The sequence below is a fragment of the Vidua chalybeata genome, chromosome 2, assembly GCF_026979565.1.
Source record: "Vidua chalybeata isolate OUT-0048 chromosome 2, bVidCha1 merged haplotype, whole genome shotgun sequence".
Taxonomy (NCBI): Eukaryota; Metazoa; Chordata; class Aves; order Passeriformes; family Viduidae; genus Vidua; species Vidua chalybeata.
This window is the reverse complement of record NC_071531.1, coordinates 25,430,237-25,456,950: the sequence shown is the minus strand read 5'-3', so window position 1 is coordinate 25,456,950 and position 26,714 is coordinate 25,430,237. Positions and strand designations below refer to the sequence as shown.

The 26,714-nt window shown below is 38.5% G+C and overlaps 1 protein-coding gene across 1 annotated transcript in view; it reads left to right on the top strand.

The window, feature by feature from the left end:
* Positions 1-281: 281 nt before the first annotated feature.
* TUBGCP3 (tubulin gamma complex associated protein 3) overlaps positions 282-26,714 on the top strand; it is a 45,920-nt gene continuing 19,487 nt past the window's right edge. Inside the window, exons 1-8 of the mRNA XM_053935817.1 lie at positions 282-538; positions 8,928-9,035; positions 10,771-10,838; positions 13,318-13,395; positions 13,974-14,191; positions 17,479-17,651; positions 20,376-20,494; positions 23,309-23,434. Coding sequence (XP_053791792.1) covers positions 463-538; positions 8,928-9,035; positions 10,771-10,838; positions 13,318-13,395; positions 13,974-14,191; positions 17,479-17,651; positions 20,376-20,494; positions 23,309-23,434 — 966 coding nt within the window. The 5' untranslated portion in view covers positions 282-462. The remainder of the gene's footprint in view (positions 539-8,927; positions 9,036-10,770; positions 10,839-13,317; positions 13,396-13,973; positions 14,192-17,478; positions 17,652-20,375; positions 20,495-23,308; positions 23,435-26,714) is intronic.

Sequence of the window (26,714 nt, the reverse complement as noted above, 5' to 3'; positions counted from 1 at the left end):
CGCGTCTGAAGCCCTCTGTTAGCCCACCATCAAGGACTTTTTCGCTCCTGCCCGCGATGGCCGGAGAAGGCCTCCGGCCCTGCACTCGTTAGAAGATGTGTGCTGCAGTGAACGCGCGCTGCGGTGGAACGGGGCTGCAGGGACGCGGGGCTGGCTGTGAGGCGTTTCGGGGCGCGGCCGGGGCAGAGCCCGGGGCAGCTCCCGCCCGCAGCCCGGCGCTCGCGGGGCGGCGCCTGCCCCGGAACCGCCGCGCGGGGCATTGTGGGTGTGCGGCCGCGGCTGCGGCTTTCGGCGGGTCCCGTGAAAATGGCGCCCTAGGCGGGAGCGGGAGGTGCCGCCGGGTCCCTGCGCTGCCGACCGGGCGGCGCGTCCTGGCCCCCTCCTTCCCTCCGCCGCCCCGCCGTGCTCCGGCTCTGCCGCCCGCTCCTGGCCCCCGCGCCAGCTCCTGCCTCCCGCGCGGCGATGGCGACTCCGGACCAAAAATCCCCCAACGTTCTGCTGCAGAGCCTCTGCTGCCGCATCCTGGGCAAGAGCGAAGGTAACGGCGTCCCCCCGCCATTCCTCCGGCGGCAGCGCTCGGAGCCCGCGGGGGCTGCCCCGGCAGAGCTGGAGAGGTGCCGGGCCCCTCGGCAGGGAGCGTCGGCGGCCTCCCGGCCCGGGGGTGACAGCCCCGGGCAATGCTGAGGGGCCGGGCACATCAGCGGCCCTGCGAGCCGGAGCCCTGCAGCGGGAGGCGGCTGGAGACGGCTCCGTGCCCTCCTTCTCCGGCTCCTCCGGAGCGTTTGGCCGGCTCGTGAAGGCGCTCTCCTCCTCGGGGAGCGGGGCACCGGTGCCGGGGTGTTTGGGCGAAAGGGGGCTCCGTGTACGGGTTGAGGAACCTCCGCCTCCCGCCGGTGCCTGCTCGAGTGGAGCCATTGACGTGCGCCAGGTCCGCTACAGGTCCTCGGTGTCTTGATGCTGCTGTGAGTCTCCAGCAGGGGAATGAATCTCTTGTCTGTTTGCATAAGTTTCTCCCTTGCAGTCAAGGCGAAGACTGTTTTTAGTAAGCAGTCGGAGGGGTGGAAAGGAAGGCGTGCATCTGCTGAGTCTCCTTTTTAAGTTGCTCTGTTTGTCAGCATGGCACACTAGAGAAACTCATGCTTTTATTGTATCTTTTTTCTTGTATGAGAGATGACTTTCTCCCTTATTAGTAGTGTCTGTCAAGTCCCTTATTCTTTTCTCTTTCTATGCCCCTTTCTTCTGACAAGTCCCTTTAGATATTTCCAGGACAGTAACTAAGACTTTTGAGTATTACCTGTTGTAAAACATGACTTGAACATGGCCTACATGTGAATTATTGCTATTTTAGGAATCTAGAAAGTGTGTAACAAGGTGCAGATATATATGTTGTCTGTTTCTCAGACTTTGTTCCCATCTGTTGCAGACAGCATGTCATGGTCTCACACCCCATCTTTGTCTCTCAGTTGGAGAGCTGTGGGTTTAATGGATGAACTGTTTGGTGAATGAGGAAATGAAACTGGCAGCATGGCCACATCCAAAGAGTTGTAGTCACTGTGTCAATGTCAGAATGAAGATCAGTAGCAAGTGGTGTCCCTCAGAGGTCTGTATTGGGATTGATGATGATCAGTATCTTTATTAATAACATAGACAGTGGGCTTGAGAGTGCCTTTGGAAGGTTTGCACATGACACCAAGCTGAGCAGTGCAGGTGATGTGCTGAGGGAAGGGAGTGCCATGCAGAGAGACCTTGACAGGCTTGAGGAACACACCTGTGTGAACCTCAAGGTTCTGCCCCTGGGTTGAGGCAATCCCCAATATCTGTTGAGAATGGGGAATGAGTGGATTGAGGGCAGTCCTGCAGGGAAGGATGTGGGGAGTGGATGAAAAATTGGACATGAGGCAGTAATGTGCATCCTGGAAGGTCAGCATACTCTGAGCTCCTTAAAAAGAAGCATGGACAGCAGGTAGAGAACAGTGATTCTCCCCTCACTGCTCTGCTTTTGTGAGACCCCATCTACAGTACTGTATTCAGCTCTGGGGCCCCCAGTTCTGAAAGGATGTCGATGTATTAGAGCAGGTCCAGAGGAGGGCCGTGGAAATGGTGAGAGGAATGGAGCACCTCTCCTACAAAGCAGATCTGAGAGAGTTGGGGTTGTTGAGCCTGGAGAAGGCTTTGCTCAGAGATCTCATTGTGGCCTTACGGTGCTTAGAGAGGGCTTATAAGAGAGACATGTTTTACCAAGGCCTAAAGTGACAGAACAAGGGGTAATGGCTTTAAACATTTATAGGGTGTGTTTAGATTGGACACAGAGAAGAAAGTTTTTACAATCAGGGTTGTGAGGCACTGAAACAGGTTGCCCAGAGTTGTGAATCCCATCCCTGGAAATGTTCAAGGCCAGATTGAATGGGGCTTTGAGCAACCTGATCAAATGAAAGATGTCCCTGCCCATGTCAGGGGAAGTGGACTAGATGGTCTTTGAAGGTCCCATCCAGCCCAAACCATCTTGTGATTCTGTGATTCATCTGAGAACCTTGGTAAAGTTGGTAGGAGATTGGAAACTTTGTCTTCACTGAACTGTTGAGTAGGGACTCCTTCACAGAAAACACTCTGTGTAACTCTAAGATATTAAAAGTCTTTTTCAACCTGAATAATTCTATGATCAACAGCTGTTGATTGCTGTGTTTTGTTTTTCAAAATCTTTTCCTTCTCCATTGCATTTTTAAGTCTTCTGCAAGACAGCATTTTTTTTTTCCCAGAATCTATAATATTTCTGTATCAGGAGTTCCTGTTGTAAGATTTTATCAGCATGTGGCAAGTTTCTATTCTTCTCCTATCTCCACCAAATCAGCAGTAGTTTCTTAAAGGTTTAATGCCTCTTGTGTTCTTCCGTAACTACAAGTTTCTTTTAGCAAGTGTTTTAACTGTATTTTAAAGGATACTTCACATCAGACTACAATTCTAACGTGCTCTTCTAGCTCTTTTTTAAAAGCTCTTTCTTGCTTTTAACATTCTTTGGAAACTTTTTTCTGATACAATTCATATATGTTTTTGTTTAAGAGTATTTCAAACATTTGCTACCAAAAATCTCAAATTATTGTGCTAGTTACTAGTTCTATTTCCAAAAACAAATTAAAAAAAAATTGGAAAATAGATTATATTGCTTTAGTGGATGTCTTTTCAAGGCCATTATGTCTATAATGTCTAGTCCTGTTTTCTTCATTACTCTTTTTTCTTAGTTTTGGAGTATAATCTAAACTCAATCTAAGCTTGTTTCTTAGTGTTATCTAGGTCTGTGATACTTTAAAAAGTTAGAGCATGAGAACAGAAATGGAAACCTCTGAGTATCAACTGAAGTATGAGTATTGAGGTGAGATGGCTCACTTCTAGCAACTTAGGATTTAGCTTTTTTTGAAATTATAGTGTTGATACCTCTCCGTATCTCCTGACTGGAATAATAATTTTATTTACATGCATTATGTACAAAAACATGCAAGAGAACCGGGTATTTTTATTTTTTTAAATGTTGAACTTGTTTATGTGTGTTTGGATTCTGATAATGTAACTATAATCCTTTCTATGTTTGACTAATGAAAGTGGAAATTTTGGCCAAAATCACAGTAAGTTTATGTGTGCAACCTGTAGCCTGCTTGTCTGTGCACTTCAGGATTATCTGAGGACTTCTTTGAAGTGACAGCTGAAAAAAAAGTAGGTTGTCTGCCACATTTATCACCCATGTTTTAATGCATGTGACAGATGGGAAGCCTGTTCTTACCCTGCTCTTTATTCCTATGTTAGGGGGGATGCTAGCACTGAAACCTCACCCTTCTGAGAAAGGATTTCCCTTGAAGCAGTCAACTGTAGTGCTTATGTTAGCTCAGCTATGGACTGCAAATGCATACTGATAAATCAAAAATTCTGTGGAAGTCTCAGTCATGAAAGGTGTGTGTGGTGTTTTTCCCCCCACCCCCTGATATCTATGTCCAAGGAATACATAAAAGACAATGAAGTAATTTTATTAGCACTAGCATCCTCTGTGTTGAGGAAGATGCATGTATCTGAAGGCGGTAAGGAACCCACTGGACAAGCTGTTTAGCATCTCGCTGTTTTTCAGGCTTGTTATTCTTGTTCCTTTCAGCACAGGATGAGTTTGAAGTAAGGTATTAGTGTGTGGTTAGTGGTCTGTGTGCAGCTTCTTTGCTCCTTGTGTATGGTCAAGTCAGGCTGCTTTGTATATACACATCCTCTTTTTTGAAGCAAACTTTACAAGCGTTATCAGTATAGTCTTTGGAAAGTAATTTATGATGTTCAGGTACTCCTACAGAGTTCAGGGGCAAAAACCTTAGACACTTAAGAGATCTTTAAATTTAGTAGAGAAATCTCTATTAACAATTCAAAACAAGAAGCTGAAAACATCCATCTTAAACCATTTGTGTAGTTAACCTGCTGTGACTGTGAATTACAAGGTACTGATGAAATTGAGTGAAATTTAATTGGTAAATAATAAAGGAATTGATGTTCGATGATTTAACGATTGCTCCTGCATGTGCATTCCCTGAGTTTCTACTTGAGAATTTTTATTCTCCCTTTATTCCTTTTCAGCACTAGTGTGTTGATATGTTTATGAGGAAGCTACAGCTGGGGGATGAGATGAAGGGTTCTGTTTATATGATGTCTGTGTGATAATTGTTCACTTAAGGCTAAGGTGGGATTACTCTCCTTCTAAGTCTACATTGTGCAATCCCCGGCCTGAGGTCTTCCATATACCCTCATCAAGGAATTTTTTTGCTTTTGCCTGTGATGGCCTTAGAAGGCTTACACCTTCTCTGCTAGTTAAAGATTTATGTTGAAGTGAATTTGTGGTTTGATGGACTGTAACTTCAGGCTCTCAGTGGTGGAGCCATCTTCTCTTTCTTTCCCCTTTTAGGATCATCCCCTAAGTAGAGGGCTTGCTTTGTTTCCAGAACCAGTCAGCTGCATAGGCCTAGTTACTGGGATTTGCTTTTTTGCAAACAGCTCTGCCTCTGAGAAGTTCATTACAAGGTCTACTGAGTTATGTGGAAGAACTGTTTAGTTGATTGTTTGGCTTTTTTTAAATTATCTACCTAAACTTTTCTTTCACTAAAACTAGTGTTTGAAAGCTTTCTGTTGCTGTGCTCTAGCCCATCCTCACAGAGGCGTGTAAAGCTTGGCGTGGTGCTGTGTGTCTGCAGTCAGCCACTGTGATTAGTTTGGGGTCTCTGCCCTGCTGCTGACCTCTCTCTTCCACATTTCTCATAGTGTCTAAGAATTACTGCACTGGTTTTATATTATCTTCTGTGTTTTTCCAGGCTATCCACTCACTTTTATACTTACACCTGACCTTGCAGGGAGCTTGCTTGCCTGTGCAGTAACTTCTATAAATTTCTTTTCCTCCCCTGTGGTTGTATGCTCCAGCAGTTATACAGGGTTGCATGCCTCCCTTCAGACAGTGATTTTAGTTGTCCTGACAAAGAACTTCTTGTTCTTAGCTGTCTTTCACAAACCTCCTGGTTTTGAAGTCTTTCAAGAAAGAAAGAAACTGGTTTATCTAAACTTTCTTTAGCATGGTCCTATAGTTCAGAAATTGTTTATAGACACATTTAAATAACTAAATGTCTTATTTTCAGGAAACAATTTTCCAGAATTATTTGGAAAAACAGTTTCAATTACTACTTAGGTTTTTCAGGACTTCCTGCTGCCCACTTTTGGAAACCTAATTGACCAATAACCAATCTTATTTAAAGAAATATGTAAGAGTATAAAGTGAATTTCAGTTCACTTCCCTAAAATTATAGGTAATGACAGAAGCAAAAGTCTTTATAGCAAAAGTCTTGCTGAATTTCAGCACATCCTCTGAAATACTGCCTTCTTGCAAGTAATAATTGGCTAATTATCTTTGTCTCATTAACTTTTCCTTTAAATTTTATCTTTAGTCCTATTTTTCCTTGCTTTCTTTACAACCAGAGTCTTTCTATGCATTGCTTCTGTGTATTTTTTTCATGTGCTTGTATTTTCTTCAGCTTTAAAGTGCTGTTATCTGGCTTTTGAAGTAGTTAAATTCTAATACTGTATTGTGTGTAGGAAAGTTTGAATGGCTGTGTGGAGTATAGATCTTTGAAGGATTGATGGGTTGCTTTGTTCAAAGGAGACAGTTTTTAAATTTTCATTTTTATTCTTGTGATCCACAAGTGCCAGTTCTCTGTTCATCTGTGTGGCTGCTTATGAGTGTCATTAACTGTGTGTGTATAACTTAAGGGTTACAGTCTGAGAAGTGGCTGTCTCTGTCTGCATTCTCTGCTCTGATCGGACCTCTGGAAATCAAGCCATGATCACTGTTGTTTTCCCCCTTTGGCTTCAGACAGCTGCATCAGATATATTGAGCTTGCTGTTATGTAATAGAGTCATGCTGGAATCATTTTCTGATGAAGGATGTTCAAATAGATAGATGGCTATATATTTTAAGTATGTCTGCTGTCATAATGATGATTCTTTGAGGAGGGAAGCAATTAGATGGTAGTTAAAAGCTGTGTGAAATTTTATTGTACTGACACATATCTGTATTTAGTTATGTTTAATCACTTTAGGTACTGAAGTTATTTTATGAATTCATGAGAAATAATCTGCTGAAGAAACAGCCACAGCAGGGAATTTTTTTTGTAAAAGAGAAGCTGGACTTAATATGAGTAAATAATGAAAATCTGAATTAAATAAAATAGAAAACCAGACTTGCTACAGAGCTGTTGAATTGCTGGTGCAAATAAGCTATGTATAAAGAGCAGATAACTTTTTCCATGTTTTCACTAGGTTTAAAAAGCAGGATTTGTTGGATGGAATTGTAGTCTTTCAACTAGAGATCTTTCTCAGATGCCTTGTTAGGGCAGTATGGCAAAGGCTATACTAAGTTTCAGTGCTTTAACAGTGATTTAGTTTTACTGTGGTTGGTGTTGAAATAGAAGGTTGTTACAGGAGGGAATAGATCTTCCTTAAAAAACTTCCCCATTACAGGAAAAGTTTGCCCTATCTTCTGCCAAGTACACAGTTGAGGAATTAATGGAACACGTGCTGTTTGGGATAGCTTCGTGCCAGTATTTGACTTTAATTTAATTGACCATGCAAAATACTTTTTGAAATCTTGAGTTCTGTTATGACATGCATTAAACTTAAGAATTACACAGAAATGCTTCCTCATACTGAGCTCTTCACACCTAGTTCATAGGTAGCTGGACTATTAAATGTTTATATTTGTATTTTAAAACCTTATTTCAATTGAAAGGTTGCTTAGTCTAACAGTAGAGGAGTCATTTGTCATAGAGATTTATTACCTTATAGTAATAGTGGCATTTTCTTCTCTGACAATAGAGCAATACTTTTGCCCCTTCTGTAGGCCAGTATTGTCAAATACTGTTCAATGTTAATGATTTTTTCTGAGCAATATTTGTTTTCCTGATTGTGTGAGGTATTTCTTTGTGTGAATTGGTTAATGCTTGCTGTTCTACAGTTGTATTCTGGTGGAGTTGGACCAGTGGATGACATTTATAGTACAAGACAGTATAAAATGAACATTCAAGAAGAATGTAGAGCATTCAAACACAATCTAGCACGTTGTGATTTTCAAATTTCAAACTTCTTTCCATACATTTTTGAGGATTTTAATGCATTTAATCAATATTTGACTCCTAGTATCTCCAAGGCAATTTTTTTCCAATTGCAAATATTAGTTAATTTAAGATACGATAAACACTTAGAATGTGTCTTCCTCTAGTGGTCCTTTACCTTATTTCATTTTTCTGTTCCTTTTGTACATATTTGTCCTGACCAGCATCCTTTGCTGCATTACTCGGCAGTTTTCCCTGAGAGCTGACTGCTCAACTGGCTAAATAAAACAGACAAGGATGTGATGCATTTGCACACATAATTGTTATATACAGACAACATGCCGAATTACTTAGATGGGTTTCTTTCCCAAAGTAAAAAGATTCAAATATGTGGCAAGCACATTTGGATATTTTCTTATGTACCTTTTTACTTGTGTTATAACAGTTGTTTCTAAATAAGGAATAAAAATGTGTCTGACCTTTTATAAGGGCACTTGACGTGTCTGTAGGTTTATTGTTTGATTTTCACATCAATAAATGGGAATATGACTGTGCTGTAGAAGCATTAATACTAACCTGGCCCTATCATGGTGTTACCAGACTGTTAGTTTTCCTGGAAAGCAAGATACGTGCACTAAAACAGTGCTGTTCAAGAACATGATTAAAAACAGAATTACTGCATTAGGAAGAAGCAGTGGAAGGAGGTCACTGATTTGTGACCTCTGTGTTAGTGTACACATTATGCATTGGGATGTGATGCTGATATCTCTGAGCTGGCTTTGAACCAAAGGGTGAAACCATTCAAACTGTTTTCAACAAAACCAAATCTAAAACCAAGATGCAAACTGGTAAAACCACTGTTGTGGGTATCTGAGTGAAGATTCACGGGTAGGTAGTGAACATGAGTGTATTGCTGTGGTGTGTGAGCCGACTGTGGCAAGTCCCACAGCTTTTCTGGCCATGCAGAGGGGAGGGGCAGAGGCAGTTAAGTGTGCAAATGCTCTCTAGTAACTGGGTAGACCAAAGTGTCTCTTTCAGCTCAGAATAGGAAGGGCTTATTCACAAATGTTGATGCAGTTATTTGTGGAGTGTGTTTGAAATATCATATTAATACTATGCCAAACTGGATAAACTGGACTTTACTGCCCTCTGGTTAGAAGTGTGCTTAAGAATTGCAGCACATTATCAGATCTAAGTCAGGTACATTTTTGCTGCTTTCAGACATAGCAATGTAATCTCATGCCTTTTTTTTTTATTAGTTTTAATAGAACTGTAACATTCTACTTAACTGACAGAGTTTTCTTTTACTTTCAGCTGATGCAGCCCAACAGTTTCAGTATGCAGTGAGAGTTATTGGAAGCAATTTTGCTCCCACAGTTGAGCGTGATGAATTTCTTGTAGCGGAGAAAATCAAGAAAGAACGTAAGTGCATCTTGTTCCTTTCTTAGAAATACAAAATTCTTTTTGAAATTAATCAGGTTATTTCTCTGAAAAGGGGAAAACTCTGCCCCACAGATAGTTTTCTAATCTATTATTATTGCTTTATTCCTGAAAATCTCACGATGTAAATGCCATTAATTTCCTAGTAAATATTCCTGAGTGGCTATTTGTATTCACAGCTCAGATTTTTCTGAATACTCAGCTTAAACTTTCTTTGCTACTTTGTATCTAGCCACTATGAAGGCAAAGAGCAATTAATACTGTACTCCATTCACCTTAATAGTACTTGGAAATTATGAATTCATAGTTCTTCTTAGAAAAGACTGATATTTTTGAGATCTGCACTTCAGGAATATTGCACATAGCCACAATTAACTTCATGAGCACCTGTGTGAAGCTTGCTGAATGAGTATCCTGGGAATTGATGGAATGGTTTGTGACTTACCTGACTTGCCTTCAGTTTCTCTACAAGTTTTCTGCAACCACCTTCTTAAAAACAAAATCACAGACCATGACTTTGTAAGGGATGTTGCATTTCCATTCCATTGTGCTCTCTGCTGCTCTAAGTGTTGCACTGTATGTATCCAAAGGGGATGTGATGAATTCTTCTTGAAAAGCCAAATACTGCTTTCAGCAAATTCTGCTATACAGTAGCATGTCCAGAAACAATTATTTGAATTGTGCTAATGATATTAAAGCTTCATATTTGAGCTTTGAATATTCAGAGATTGAATTAGGATAACTGACGTCAGTGGTTATAACTGGTTTAAGGTCCATGTCTATTTTTTGCTAATGCAGAGCTTCCGTGACTTGCTGATAGACAAATAAGCCCATTAGAATTCCTCCAGCTACAACTCCAAAACACTGAACTCTACAATATATACTTTCTGCCATGCTTTGGCTACTTTGTAGACAGCACAGCACTGTCTCCCTCATCTTCCTCCCCAACTTCAGCTGGATATATGTCCTTCCAACTCTACATTTATTTTGGAGATACTACACAAGTAATGACTTACTTGGCAAAGTGTACTTCCCAGTGACCCTTGATGCTAATTAACATTTCTAATACTTAATAGCTATTTTTCTTAACATTGAAGTTTCTTCAGATATCTTTATTGCCTTGGTTTTCTTTTAACATGGCTCTTTCTGATGCAACATAGCTTTTTAAGAAATCTTAGTTGGAAGCAGTGTCTCTTCTGAGAAGGGACTTCTGTAACTGGCATTGATTTGAGACTATTGTTTTTGTAATACATGAAAGTTGCGTGACCCTGGAATTCTGCCTGACTTGCAGCAAATGGCATTACTACTTTTTTCCTTTATCTTATTGCCTAAAATAGAAATAATTACACTCTAGTCTTTGAGCAATTACATGTAGTTTTTATAACATCCTTTAATGATTATCTGCTTTCAGTTGTGTCTTCAGTCCCTTAGGTTCCTAAATCTACTGAATGGCAAGACTAGACTTTACCAGGACAAAAAATGTATATTTTGATAGAGTTAAGAAAAGCAGGTACTTACATTGAATCACTTGCATTGCAAGAATTCTCAGGGCTGGAATGCAGATAAGATGAAAACAGTGTTTAAGTAAATACAATGAAACAGTCCTGCATCATGAAGCTTTCTTGGTTGCATTTTATAATTTACCACAAGTATATGTTAAGATGTGAATGTTACACTTCTTTCAAATTTTTAATCTACTTTTTTTTTTTTTCAATAGTTGTGCGACAAAGAAGGGAAGCAGATGCTGCTTTGTTTTCAGAACTCTACAGAAAACTCGGTTCACAGGTAGTTTAATAAATGTGTAAAGAGTAAAGAAACTGAAAGCACTCATAAGCATCCTTCTGATGTTAGAGTTGTTTTGGAGAGTGCTCAGGTCATGAACAATATTTTTTCTGGGAGGATGGTTAAATTTTCGAACAGCTTGCCTAGGAAAGTTGTAGAGTCTTCACCCTTAGAGACAAGTCAAAACCTGATTGGACGCAGTCATGGGCAACCTGCTGTAGATGACCTGGCTTTAAACAGGGGGTTTGGACCAGACAACTTCTAGAGATGCCTCTCAACCCTAGCTATATTTTTAGTATTTAATTCAAGTTCTATGAAGAGATACTTCATATGAAGAAAGGAACTCTGTAAAAATAAAGGGATCACTTTTTATATATAACTGATGAATTTTCTCATTTATTTTACAGAAATGCCTTGCAGTGTATTGATTTTACTAATCTAATATTCTCATGCATCTGAATTTTTAAGTGCTCCAGGTCTTTTAATGTTGAAGGTTAAGGGTTTGCTGATTTGGATGGTTCTAACACCAGTGTTAATCAAAGAACACTGCATGCAAATATTCTGACAAAAGGTGTTAGTGTGTGGAAAACCTGAGTTTAACATTATAATGCTAACATTAAAAGTACAAAAAAGGTATTCTGTGGGGAGTATGACTAGTTAGAACTTGGTTTTCCTCCTCCCCTCTTCCATCCTTGAATTACCCTTTACTTTGTTAGTGTTTGGTGCTCGTTACTGAGTAAGTTGTCCTTGGTATCCTGTGGGTTTGTGTATTAATTGCACTGATTTGCAGACAGCTTTTAATACAGACTTTGTGTAACTTGTCTGTGCTTATGTACTGCATTGCCATTTGGCAAGCAAAGTGAGGCAGAGAATGATGACTAATCTTTGGAACAAAATGCCTTGCCTGTATTATATTTGCTTATTTTTCTGAATGTAATGCAAGCTATTTCCTGGTATTTTACTGCCTCCTCAAACGTTTAAGGTTCTTCTAACTTTTTTTATTCCTCTGCTAGCACCTTGTGTATGTGAAATAGTATAATGACTTCTTTAAAATTCACACAGCCAATTATTATTCAGTCTGCTGTTAGGTATATTACTAATGGTGTACAATCATTTATTTTTCCTATGAGCATAGGGAAGGGCTTAAAAGCATATATGTTTTCTGAATCAATGAGGCTCTTCCAAGGTTTCTCTTGAAAGTGGTTGGGAGGGGAAAAAAAAGCTGTGTGAATCTGTTTTAACTTTGTTTCATCTATTACTCCAAACAGGAAAGGGGGTCATTACTTATTTTTATGGCAGCCTGCCAATTGAGCAAACCACGCTTCTTGGAGCACTTGAATTTATTCTCTCCTGGCCAGTAGAAGAAGCAGTTGCTGCTCCTTCTTCACCATTTGTTTATCAGTTGCTGTCTTAGTTACTTGCAGCAGATGCAGTACCTCTTTTTGCTTGTTCTTGAGATCAAAGCAGAAGCTAATACAATTGTGCTCTACATAATATAGAATGTCTCCTATATAAAAATGTAGAGCTTTGGTAAATCATGTGGCTTCATCAGGGATGGAGTCTGTGTTGAATCTTGATAGGACTCAAGTTTGCTTTATATTCAACATTGCTCAGTATTGCAGATCACAGGCTGATCAGTATTGTCAGGGAATTTGTATAAGTTTCTTTGACTCAGCTTAATGTCCATCGTAAGGTTCTATGCCCCTGGTAAATTCAGGTGCAAGTGTTAGTGTCACAAAACTATGGAGTAGCATATCTAGGAACATGCATATTTAAAATAAATCATTTTAGTACTTGCTTTCATTTTAAAGTACTCTGTAGCTTGGGCTTTAGCTGATGTTTGACAGCTTTCTGCTGAGATCTAAAACTGCAGACATCTTATTCTAAAAGTCTGTGTGTGTCTGTTTGCTAAAGACTATATTGTATATTCCTCAAGTTTCATATTAACAGTGTCTCTATTTTAAGTTATTCAAATTTTGGTAGCTCTGTTAAATGGCATTTAAAGTAACAGAAATCAAACCCCTCACTTTTGAGGGCTCCCTGTAAAGGAGAGTGGAGGGGAAAAAGGAGAAAAGACAGTTCCTTGCTTAAAACTTCACAAAGAGTTTTCCTTTTTCTCATTTAGGTTAAATTAATGGCTGCATCTGAGATGTTTTAAGTGGTGAGAGTGTGTGGGAATGCTTGTAACAGTTCAACTCTGTATAAACCTCATTCTTAGTAGCTATGAATTTTAAACTGAGCCTGCTTGCTGATCTCAGAGCAGGTGAGAATTCATGATTTGAACACAATGGCAAAAAATCATAAAATCAGCAATACAGAGGCTGCACGGCACATTCCCAGTTTATTCAAGAATGTGGTTCTGAGTTAGTCTTATTTACCTGGAAAGTTTATTTATATGCATATGTATCATGAAGTCAGATAATTAAGAAGAATTTTGTTCTTATCGAGAGTTGAACTTGTTTGTCTTCATCTTTCTTTGAAGGGCATTTTGAAAAACAAATGGTCAATACTCTACCTCCTGCTTAGCCTTAGTGAAGATCCACGTAAACAGTCTAACAAGGTAGGTGAGGAGGTTTTTGTTGCTTCTGAGAAATAGTAAATATGTGTTGCTTATTTTAAATGTCTTCAAGAATCCTTATCCAGACTTAACCAATACCTTAAGGTTATTTTCATGATATCTGTGTGTGAGGCTGAAAGGAAGAAAACACTTGTTAAGTATCTGTAATATTTGGTGTAGTTTTCTTATACTACATAAATGTAAAAATATGAGTTGTCCAACACATGCAACTGAAGTGGTGAGTCTGCTTGGTGGTGTGATGTCTGCTCATGTGATAGTGAATTTTAAATGGAGTAGGGAAAGCAAAATGCAGTTGCAGCACTGCTGACACCGAAGTGCTTTTTGCAGCTATTGCTAATGATGATTTGCAGGCAAAAAGAAATTGTATTGCTAAAATACTGCTGCTCACTGTAAGGCACTTTTTTGTCATGATAATTGCATCAGCAAATTTTTCTTTGCATAAACACGGTCTTCAGATATTTCTTGTGTTGATATTACACTCCTATTAACTGAAGATGTGGCTTAAAGCAATTTCCACTTTTTTTTATTATTTCTCCCTTTTCAAATGCTTTTCTTTTCAGGTGTCAAGTTATGCCACGCTTTTTGCTCAAGCATTGCCACGGGATGCTCACTCAACCCCTTATTACTATGCCAGGCCTCAGACCCTTCCATTGAATTACCAAGACCGCAGTGCTCAGTCTGCCCAGAGTTCCTGCAGCATGGGGAGCAGTGGGATCAGCAGCATCAGCCTGTATGCCCTAAATGGGCCAACTCCAACTCCACAGTCACTCATTCCAGGGTAAATTTCACCTTACAGATGGGTTTGGAGAAGACTTGCCTTTTCTTTCCTCCACCTTCTGCTTTTGTATGCCATTGGGAATTCCACTTTAGGTGCAGAGAAACAGAGTTCCTGAGCTGGACAGTTCAGAATATCAGGTGCTGGCATATGACCATATGAAGCCATAAATGGCTGTCTAAATGTGTCCATTTTTAATCACTATTTTCTTGTCTCCTGATTTTCCTTCCCACCCCCAAGAGTTGTGAAACAAACACGAAATCACAAGATGCATTTTCAGAAAGGACCAAAGCTTTTTTTTTTTTTTTTTTTGAGTTGAAGACATATCTTTTTTAGTAGAGTTTATTTGACATGAGTTATTATATTCGTATTACGGAATTAGTACTGACAGAACTGGATTTTATTGTTATTAATAGGCTTTACAAATACAAGTACTGCAGTAGTGATAAGATGTTGTAGTTCAGGATTCTGGAAGTGGAAGCATGGTAAAAATCAGTATTTCATCCCTGGACTTCAGGGTAGGAGACTTGGGGCTCTTCTGGGATCTTCTTGGAAAGATCTCCTGAAAGGCTGCCCTGGAGGAAAGAGGGATTAAGCAAAGAACAGAATAGGATAATTCTGTTTGAAGAGAGCTACAATGATCATCTGGTTCAATGCTGGACTAGAATGCTGGTTGATATTCAAGGATCACCTCCTGCAAGCTTAAGAAAGAAATGGGCAAGGAAGAATTAAAAGTGGCAGGAGGCCTGCATAGAGAAACAAGTTGTTTGTGACAAAACTCAGATATAAAAAAGTTTTCAAAATATGAAAGCAGGGCCGGTGCTGGTGAAATCAGCTCAGGACACTGAGACCCTTGGGAAAGTCTTTGTTGCTCTGGAAAGCATGCCCAGACATGTGATGGACAAGAAGAGGGGGACTAGGATAGTCAGAACAGAGTTCAGAAAGGCATGCTTGACCAATCTTACAGCCTTCTATGATGAGATGACTGACTTGATGAACAAGGGAAAAGCAGTAATTGTTGCTTATTTCAACCTTACTAAGACTTTTAAATCTACCTGTGACAGCCTTATTAACAGACTTAATAAAATATGGACTAGGTGAGGTAAACTGAACGTGCTAGACTCAAAAGGATTATAATGAGTTGCACAAAGTCCAGTTGGAACCCAGTTCCTAATGGTTTTACCAGAAGCTGCATCCTTCATCCCACCTGATGGCAGAGTGAATCTTTGGCAACTTTGCAGATGATACAAAGCTGGGAGGAGTGGTTGTTAAAGGAGGTCATTAACCTGCTTCTCAGAGGGGGCTCAGTGGGCTCCAGAAGCAGGCTTACAGGAGCCTGCTGAAGTTCAAAGTCCTGTACCTGGGAAGGAATAAATCCATGCACCAGTACATACTGCAGGCTGACTGATTGCAAAGCAGCTTTGCAGAAAATGTCCTGGGATTCCTGGTAGACACCAAGCTGAACATGAGTGTGGAATGTCTGGTGAAGAAGGCTAAGAGCCTCCTGGGTTGTGTTATGAAGGACATCACCAGGAGGGTGAGGCAAATAAAGCTTCCTCACTACTCAGTACTGATGAGGACACATCTGAAGCAGTTATAGTACAAAGAAAAGATCTAGGCAGGCTGGAAGGAGGAGTCTGGAGAAGGAATCCCAAAACCATTAAGGGGTTGAAGCATCTGACACGTGAGGGGAAGCTGAGTGAGACCTGGAGTTGTTCAGCCTGGAGAAGAAAAGTCTTGGGATCTTGCCTATGTAATGGTATGACAAGGGGCATAAGAAGACTGAGCTAGATTGTTTTGGGTCAGGGAAAGAACTAGTGGTAACTGGCAAAATATGTGAGTTGTGAATCACAGTTAATCAAAAGGGGGAAAAAAAAACCCTTTTAGTATTAAGATGGAGATGTGTGTTTGAGTGGGGGGATATTGTGAAACACTGAAATGGGTTGCCCAGAGAGGTTGTGTAGTCTCCATGCTTGAAAATATTAAAAATATGACTTGAGCAATGTACCAGCTAACCTTCTCTAGCTGATCTGCTTTGATCAGAAGGCTTGTAGGAGGTGGTCTCCAGAGGTCGCTTCTAGCCTCAGTCATTGTATAATCCTGATACAATATAGAAAGGTATGTCAGTGAGGTAATTTCTTCTATCTGCTTGGTTAAAAATATCAGCAGAACCTACCCTCTTTCTGGCATATTCTTTGTGCTGACCTGCTCATACTGTTCCATTTACTGCAATTTCACTGTGCTCTTTAGTCCTGTAGTCTGTGAGCTGAACTACTCAAATTAAAGCTTTTTGTGAGCTTCATTCCTCCTGAACTTCTCTTTGTACCTGTTTTTCTTTTTTCTAGACTTACATTCTTCTGAACAGCCAAAATTCAGTGTTGTGTTCTCAGGCCTTACTAATGCTAAACACAGCAGAGCTCAGTCTTCAGCACTGAGACCAGTTGTTCTCAGGATAGGTGGCCTCCTGAGCTGGTAGATGTGGACAGGGAGCAAAATGGACCCACTGTAATCTAGGAGGGAGAAGTTACTGACCTGCTGACCCACTTAGATGCTCACAAGTGTGTGGGGCTGGATGGGATCTGTCCTAGAGTGATGAGGGAGTTGGTGGAAGAGCTCTTCAAGATGCTGTCCATCGTTTAATCACTCCTGGTTAACGAGGGAGGTCCCGGATAACTGGAGCTTGGCCAATGTGACATTTTTCTCATGGCTAAGACTTTCTTTGTGAAAAGAATTGACAAGCTTGAAAGGAAGTGAAATTGGAACTTGCCTGGATAGTCCCTCTTTGGTTACATCTTCAGGCACTTGATACAAACTATCTGAAAGAGTAGAGTAGCTGGAAAGTGAACTTCCTTCTCTTTCTCTATTTTCCTGTAGTTATTTGACGTGTGTCGTTACACTTCAGCTAATAACAATACTTAAATGTTTAGGTTTTTATATTATAATTATGTTTCTAATTTTTATAGTACCTTCACTTTTAACCTATTTCAGTATAGTTGCACGTTTCATCAAAGTTAACCTTTGCTATGAAATCATGTATGTCAAACTTACACTTCCCTTTTCTACAGGTTGGGGGCTTTTTTGCAAGTGTAGGCTTGCAGGAAAAAAATAAATTGCTTTTGTGTTCTCTACCCTTTTTTAAGGTTCCTCTATTAAACCACCACTACCCCCCTCCCTTCTACAAAACATCTACAAAAAACTTGGGGCACCTTTCAAAATTTGCATCACTCCACACCATGTAATGGGTATAGAATGAAAGTTTTTAAAGGTGTTTCTTCCTTTTATCCTTTTAGACAATCCTATCAAGCTCCAGGTGTTGGAGATTGCCTCCGTCAGCAGCTAGGTTCACGTCTTGCATGGACTTTAACTGCAAGCCAGCCTTCCTTACAAAGCACTACCTCAAAAGGCTTTTCAAATGCTGTCTCTCGTGGTGTGCCAAGGTCTAGGCGAGAAGGGGATACAAGTGGTGAGCAAAGATGTATTTGTTGACGATAATGTTTTTTATGGTTGTTATATCCTCCATTATCTTTTAAATTATTTTGGAATCATAGCATGTTGATTTTTTGAAGAGTCTTTTTCTAGAATGTGCTTAATAGAAGGATAGAAGCAAATATGCAAGACTAGTGTATTTGGCCACAGTCTCTTTGGCTGGCTGTTAAATATTTTTTGCACTGGTTAGTTGAATTGTGATCTGGTCCCCTTAAAAGACCGATTTCATTCCAGTGTTTGTCATAGCTAAGTGATTGTGACATGTGAGCAATGATCATTCTTTTGATGATCAGAAGATGCTACTGTTTTTAGAGTCAGCAAGAGAGCTCAGTAAACATAACTTGTTGAAATACTCATCTGTTTGTGGTTCTGTGTCTTTCACAACTTGGAAATGTGAACTGGAGTATAGAGCTCTTAAACCTGTTTATTTTTTAGATTAGCATACTGTTTACAGTGGTTGTATTTAGAACAAGTGACATAAAATATTGTCAATAAAATAAAAAAATATATAGACTCATGAAATCACAGAATGATTTGAGTTGGAAGGTACCTTAAAGATCATCTTGTTCCAACTCTCCTGCTATGGGCTGGAACACCTTCCACTAGACCAGGTTGCTCAGAGAGCTATGCAGCCTATCCTTGAACACTTCCAGGGATGTGTATTTACAAATACTACAGCTTCTCTGGGCAACATGTTCCGGTGCCTCATCAGCCCTCACAATAAAGAATTTTTTCCTAAATTCCTAATATTGCTGATTTATGTCCATGATTAAGTGCCTGTAAACTTGAATCTGATGTCTAGATCTATTCTGAATTTATACAAGTGCAACTAAGGAGTAATTCTTTAACAGGTGATCTCTGTGGCGACTCTTACTGTGTAAAAGGAAGTAAGTTCTGAATAAGTGAGCTCATGGCAGATATTGTCATCCCATAGCACTGTTATTCTCTGACAAAGGAGGATAAGAGATGCAAACTTTTGTTTGTGGTGTTTTGTTTTTGTTTATTTTTAACTTCCATACAAGTAAGTGTGGATATTAAGGAACTAAAATATAGCCTGTTTGCCAGCCTCTGCATCTTTGAGTAGCAGTGTACAAAGCTGTGGCATGTAGATCAGAGTTGTTCTGGTGTGTCTGAGGGCAGTATTTGGCATTTAGAACCTAGTTAACAAGATTGTTATATGCAAGATGTGTGTGTGTGTATATGTATAATGCAAATATATGTTTTATATATGTGGTAGATTTAATATATACAAAAATAGAAAAAGGTAAAGTAGAAAAAGGAGTGGGAAAAAGCATAGGAAAAAGAAATAGAAAAACATAAAATCTAGGACTGCCTCTTAATTTATTATACTGATTGCTATAAAAAGCAATACTTCTTCTGTTGAGTCAGCCAGCAGCTGTGACTTTGGTTCCTGTGTGGGATGGGTATAAGGACTGACAGTTGTCTTAAATGTAGTCATTTGCTGGTGTAGAAATAGAAGTAGGACTGCATTTAGAATATAGTAGTCTATTGTCAAGATGATACATTTCTATGAATATTAAATTCCTGTAATTGATTTTTTTCTCCTAAAGTTGCTTGCTTTTATTTTAAAGTTTTCTTACTGTTACATCCACACAAGTATCAAAAGGCATATTGTGTGGCTGGTGTTAATACTTGTCGTATTATTTATCACTTAAAGAAATGTGCACTTGAATCTTTCACCATTTCACTACAAGTTCCTAAGAAGGACAACCTACAGTCATGCACATCTTATTGTTATGGGGGGAGACTAAATTTTAAATGTTATCTTAAGTGAAGACTACTTATACTGAAATAAGAGTAGAATTTAATTTTTCTTGGTTTTTTTCTGGGAAAGTGGATTGTTGGGGAGGCAAACTGACAAGAGTAAGAGTACTGTCTAAATTGGGAGAAGTATGTTGTAGCATCTCAATTTCTGGTTAGTTGTTGTTAAAATTGTTTAATTCATGAAATCCTAAATTAATTTACAAAAGCAAGTGGTGACAGTTTGCCCAGAAAAGGTGGGGATAGATTCAATGGCCTACACAATGCCTTTTTTAATCTTATGTTTCCTTTAAATTTATAAATACCTTACCTCTCTAACACAATTTAACCTCTGACTAGATATAAGAACCAGAAGCAAACTTTACACTTAAATATTTTCTAGCTCCATTGCTGTTATGCAGTCTGATTTGATCAGTTTTCTCACTGAGCAGTGGCATATGTAATTGAAAGCCATTATGAAACAAGCAGTTCTTCCTTCTGGATTAACTGTTCTTTTTCTAGGTGAATGTAGAAGAGGTTATTCTGTAAGTCTATTTAACAACTTCAACTGTTTTTTTAAAGAAAGATAAAGTTACTGTGGTGCTTGCCTCAGAACTTGCACTGGTGTATCAGAAGAGATAACAAGTTTAAGAACTGGCCAATGTGTCAGTTAAAATAGGACATGCCCTGTGCCATACAAGCTGACTGCTGTGACAGAACCACAGGTAGCAGTCTTGGAATTAAAGGCAATCTTGGACTTTCCTGTCAGACTAAGAGGACCTAAAATATTTCTTTACCAGTTACAATCACAGCATAGTTTTTTATAGTTTTGGGTTTTTTTGGCTATGCATTTAAATAGCTCTTCACAGTTGTAATCAAAACTTATTGTCTCAACAAATCTAAATACTTGTTTTGTTTTTGGTTTTTTTTTCTTTTCTAGGTTCTGTTGAAATAACGGAAGCAAATCTTGTAAGAGATGTTTTATATGTCTTCCAGGGAATTGATGGCAAAAACATCAAAATGTGCAATTCTGAAAATTGCTATAAAGTGGAGGGAAAGGTACTGTATGGTGACTTGTATTTCTTATGTGAGCAGAGAAGTATATAGAAGAAAAATAGCTGTAAGAAACATGTAAAAATGTTAAAATATTATTACATGTCTATATTCCCTCTACCAACTGTTTTGTTTTGTGCTGTTTTTTTGGGGGGTTCTTTTTAATACAACAGAGTAGTTTCAACAGTAGTAGTTGAAAATCAATTAGGTAGATTAGATGCCAGACAGAAAATGTAGCATTTCACAAGATGTGAATAACCTCCCAACCCTTAATCAAGTAGAAGGACTCGTAAGCTGTGACTTTAAGGACTTCTGTCAACATTTCTCCTCTCCAGTGTATAAGAATTAACATAAAGCAGATGCAGGCATTTTATTGCATTATTATTAAATTAAATTTAACAGCCTGAGATATGGAGTGGATGCTAGCCATTTGATGTTATGGGCCTGATTACAGTTATAAGTGATCAGATGCAGATGACCTAGAAAAGAAAGGACTGGTAGTAGAACTGAAGAAAGGTTAGATGTGAATTGGAATGAAGACATTGAATGGGGGACAAAAGAATAGAAGAGATGCCTGAGAGACTTTGCTTTTAGGTGGTGAGATGTTATGCCTATCTGCAATTCAGAAAAACCCCAAGAGTGTGATTGGGTCAGCTGACCAAAGAACAAAAAATGGTGCTAGCTGCTTTAGCATCTTCAGATTCAGTGTTTAGACAGTACAGCTTCAGAGTTCAGTTTCTGCTAATTGGTTTTCATATTCTTGTTCAGATGGAAAGACAACATTTGCAATTTTTACTTACATTAAAAACTTTCTACTATGACAATATTACATAGTCTTTAAATGGTGGGGAAATTACTTTTGGGCCATGTCATGTGCCAAGAGCATGGTAGACAGGTCTTAATGTTGATACCTGAGCTAATTTCCTTTTTTCCTTCCTGATAGTAGCAAAAAGTGAAACGTTGTAGTTGTTCACCATTACTTTATAATGACGTTTACAGCTGCTTAATGGAGGGATAAATGGAAAAACTTAAATCTTGTTAAATCTTATTAATTAACATATTCTTAATAAATATCCACCTGTAGATGATGCAAAGTTTGTAATTCCTCAGCACCTTCACTGAGTAAATTATATTAATATATAAGTTTATATATGGAAAAAGAAGGGTAGCATAATATATTTTTGAGAGGAATGTGAAGAAAACTTAGTCAGTGATTACAAAATTGGCAATGGGTTTCATTTGTTTTCTGTGTAGCTTTCATATCCAGTAGGCTGGTTTGAGGTCAGAAGCTGTTTTACTTGGAACTTGTAATTCAGGGAATTTAATTACTGACCACAGGCCAGCTGAATAATCTTTGCCTGAGAACTGTCTTCAGTTATTTTTGTGAAGTCAGTCATCTTCCATTATTCCTTACTTGTACTTGGTCTGAGCTACCGGACCTGGTGAAGCTGAGATTATCTGACCCACCAGAGCTACAGCTGGAACTTCTGACAAGAAAGAAGGACCAAGATGATACCTCCTCTATCTGTATTGACTGCACATTAGGCAAAATAGTAGTCAAAGCATGTAGTTCTCCCTCAGATGGCAATCTCATTGTACACAGTCTGGATTGTTGGGTTTTTTTTTCCAGAAAGAAACACACTTTCTAAGGTGCTATTCTTGCTGAAATGTTTCCTAATCTTAGTGTTAATATTAGGTCTGGTTGTGACATTCAGCACTGTATAAGATAGCAGCTTCTGACTTGATCTAAGACATACAAATGTAATAACACCAAGCCAATTTTGCTTGTTCCTCATTTAATTCCAGCGGATGTGTGCTGTGCTCATTGTTTGCCAAGTACTCTCTACTTGCAGAATTTTAAACAGTTCTAATGTCATCTCTTTGGTTTTAGCTGTGGGCAAGGTTTCTGTGTCCAATTATGCTTGTTTGGGCTGGAATTTACCCTACAGAAGTTGTTAAAGAAGTTAAAGCTGTACCTTTTTGGGTAAACAAGAAGGCTAGGGACTGAACTGTGGTCTTACAACCAAATGCTGCAGCCTGTTTCAAGCCCACACTGGTGTGGATAACACACTCTGACACTAATTGTTATCTTGGAGAATGCCTGTACTGTTAACTAAAAGGTTTAATGAAGGGGACTGATTTCTAGTTCTTTGGCAGCTTAACTTCTTGGAGCAATTCCTTGCTTTGGTTTCAACTGTTCCAGCTGGCTGTCAAAGTTAAAATTGTTTGTAGAGGTCGGATAGGCCCAGTTCTGTGGGAAGAAGTCAGTCTCTGTCTTGAGATCTGTGTTATCAGATTGTTTGGGGGTTTTTACTCAATGAAATTTTGAATTCTTGATGATCGTGTTCTTGAGTAATATGGTGAAATGTGGAAGAAGAAAATCTCAAGTTGGAAGTGTCTTACCTGTTGGTAATTTAGAGGGACAAATGTGCTGGTTCAGATGAAAATAGTAGTGGGTAGCTAAATAGGGTGTTGGGACTAAGGCAGGCTTGCAAGGTGAGTGAGATACTAGAAGAAAACCAGGATCAGACTAGATTAGTATGTAAAAAGAGTGTATGAATATTGTTACATTAAGATTCCCAAAAGAGAAGGTCTCAAAGTTGCCAGTAGTTTGTTGCTGCTGCCTTTTCAAGGCACATGTGTATAAATATAATGCTAATTACATGGTTACCTGCTCTTTTGCAGTATCTGTACTGTAGAATTTAAATGAATTGTTTCTGAAACTGGCTTTTTTATGAGAAAGAGGGACCTTTATGATGAAACCAGTGTTGGTGTGGCAGATTTGACTTAATTGCAGACTTGTTTCTGTTAACTTTATAGGTGAGCTTGTCCAAATCTCTCCGAGATACTACAAGTAGACTTGCAGAGTTGGGGTGGCTACATAACAAAATAAGAAAATACACAGACCAGAGGAGTTTGGATCGTGCATTTGGACTGGTGGGACAGGTGAGTCAGCTAGATAAAACAGTCTAACTACAATATTTGTTGTTTGGCTAAGAAACTACTGAGAAAATGCAGTGCTAGAATGATGCATAAACTTTGGAGCTTAAATCATTCATCATTTGATTTACTCCTTTTCCGGATGCTGCATTTGATATGGGTCATAGTCAGAAGGCAAAGAAAAGGCGTTTGCCCTTTCTGGTCTTAGAGATTTGCCCCTGTAATTTATAGCTGGAAATGCTCATAAATTCATTTTCTTAATCTCCATTTAAAAAAAATCCAATATTTTAAAATTATTCATGGATGTTCATAAACAAAAACATTTCTTAAATGGGATGATGTCATCCCTGAGGTAATTAATCACAAATTTAGTTGTTAGTGACCTGTGTATGAGACATTTTTGTTAGCTATTGTTGATGTTCATCTGTTAGTACTGCACTAGCTTACATAAAATGCAAGTAGTCCGTTATCTTCTGCCCTTTCTTTTGCATACAGCATCAAAAGAATATTAATTTTTGTTTTCATAGGTTTCATCATCATGATTTATAGTCTACAGTAACTTCACTGCTGCTGTAATACCCAAAACCACATTTACTGCTAAGACATTACCGTTTCCTCTCACTTGCTCCCTCTGTAAAACTGGATATTATCCCTTCTGAGTCGACAGAAATGTTATCCTTGCCTCTAGCCATAACATCCTTCCTAATCTGCCAAGAAATTGAAGTGCTTCTCCCTTCAATCTAATTTTTCTTAAGAGGTCAGTAGAGACATTGTAGTGCTTCCTACTTTTCTAATGTTTTATTCTGTTCCATTCTGTCTATTATTCTAAGTAACCCTTCTAGTTACAGATAAATAATTATTTTTCTACTGATCCAATGGTGATTTCCATGTTTTATATGGCAGTGCTACTGTGTATGCATTTTCTTTGGACTCTCCCCCTTATATCTAGGTGAAGTTTTATTCTTTAGCAGCTTTTTGCTTGTGATTATTTTTACTGTCTCTGGCTTTAATCTTCAAGCTTAAAGGGAGAGAAAGGGGAGAACTTTAATTCTTCAGTGAATTTAAATATGCAGTATCTTGGCTTCTTTATGCAGGTTTCAGATCCTGTGCAGAAGGCTGTGCAGTTAAGTTACCTGAATCTGCATAGCTCTAATGCTGCTAATTTTGCTTGAGGCAAGCACTTGTGTATATTTCTAAGACATAAGTGTACAAATAAAAAATTATATTTTGCTCTTGCTGTCAGTATCTGGGCACAAAGAGTATGTCTTCATGTTCGTCATAGCTTTTATAGCTGAGGATTTCAGGTGCTGCACACTGCATTAAGGAATTTAGCACAACAGTGTATATTCATATAAAACATCTTTCACTTAATGTTCTGAAAGGATGATTGTGTAAACCCCTATTTAAACCAGGTGTAGAATAAGGTGTCTGTCACCTCTTATTATGACTCTGGTGACTGGTTTTACGACTCAAAACGTCAGGTATTGACATTAGAAGTAGAGATATAACAATATATTACACTTTATATTTTTTCCCTTTGCTGATTAATATCTAAGTTTTACTTTGTCCTCAGAAAATAAAAAGAATAATTGGCAGTTAACTATGTTTTAGCTTGTACTTTGGCATTTTGTCCATTTAGATCCAGTTGAGTTAATGAGCATTTAAATTTTTTTTCTCTTGAACAAGCATTCTGTTTCCTTCCTCAATTCTCTTTTGCAGCAGACCAAATCAGAATTCTAGGGTAATGTCCAGTTTTTCTGTAACACTTTGGGAAGCAAATGTCTGTGGTTTGTGATACAGGAATTGGTACTGGATGTAAATTTTAATTTGTAAAGCTTCTCTGAAAAATTTGTGACCAGTTGGAGTCTAAATCCTTTTGGCTACTAAATCATTAAAGTCAGTGATTACTGTTCTTCTTTTTGAGCAGAACAGTGCCTTTGTTTTCTTAGAGGCTCTGTTCTGCCTTCTATCTTGGCAAGTGTCACTTTAATAGGTTCAAAAATTTCCTGGAGAAGCAAGTGAGAAGAAATGAAAAGTGGAGTTACACATAAAGGGATTTCTTTTTGCCCTTCAGTATCATCTGGAATAAAATGAATGTCAAATTTCTTTGCAATTTACAATGTTGAGTTGAAAGGAACCTCCTTTCCTTAAAAAAGATACAATGGCAAGATTAATGACTCTTTTTTTCTAGGCTTCTTAGCTGTGTAGCAGGAAAGAAGATTTATTTTCTCTTTGTACTTCTAGAAATTATTTCTGCCTTTTACATATTCTAGTGAATAAATATTTAAAGTTCTTGAGTTCTTTCTATGAAGTTTTCCTTTTCCCAAATTCTTTTGACTGTAATTTTAAAAGGTCTTGAAGGGAAAATCCTGGGAGATTTCCCATTTAAAAAATCCATCAAAATAGATATCAAATTCATTAGCTGAGAATTGGTTAGAAAGTTCTGAAGAATTAGTGTGTGTGCCTGAGAGTACTCTTCCCAGAAACCAAACAAATAAAAAACTTCGGGCACTTTTTGGGGGTTTTAAAGTTTTTTTCACTCATTCCCAAATTAATGAGCCATATTTTTAGTTCTGTTTTGAAAAATGTGTTGCAGGCATTTTTTTAGTGTGTATGTTAGGTTAAGACCATTACAAAAGTAAAGCAAGACCTCCCCCAAACCCTAAACTGTGGAAAATATTTACCACTAAACAAGTATTATTTCAGGAATTGTTTTTAGAATTTATCTTGGTTTTTAAACAACCTAAAGTAGCTGTGCTTAGAATTGATTTGCAAAGAGTTTTTGCTTTAGTTCCAGCCTGAATTAACTTCTGCACATTTTACAGATTTCTGAAGATATACTTTGTGTTGTTCATTTCTTCCATGTCAAGTGAAGAATCATATATAACTGTGAATTGATAAAAGGTCAAAATTTTAGAGCACATGATCTGGCAGCACTTACTGGGAAAATTTTTTGAGCATTGTGTTTTCCTGTTCATGTCATGCAGTCTATACTGTAAATATAATGAGAGTTGCCTAACTTTTGTGTTCTGTTGTTAGAGGCCTTCCTGAAATTTAAACTCTGTTACATCACTGCATACAGCATCTTACATGATTATTAAAAAAAAATCTTCAAATGGGTCATGTTATAATTTGTACATCCCTGTGCTAATTATTGTTGCCATTACTGAGATGATATATCTACTTGAGGAGTTACACTTGTCATAGTTTAATATGTTGATAGAGTTAAGGTAGCAAGAAACAAGGTCACTTAATAATGTGTATAAATTCCTGGAAAAGGTATATG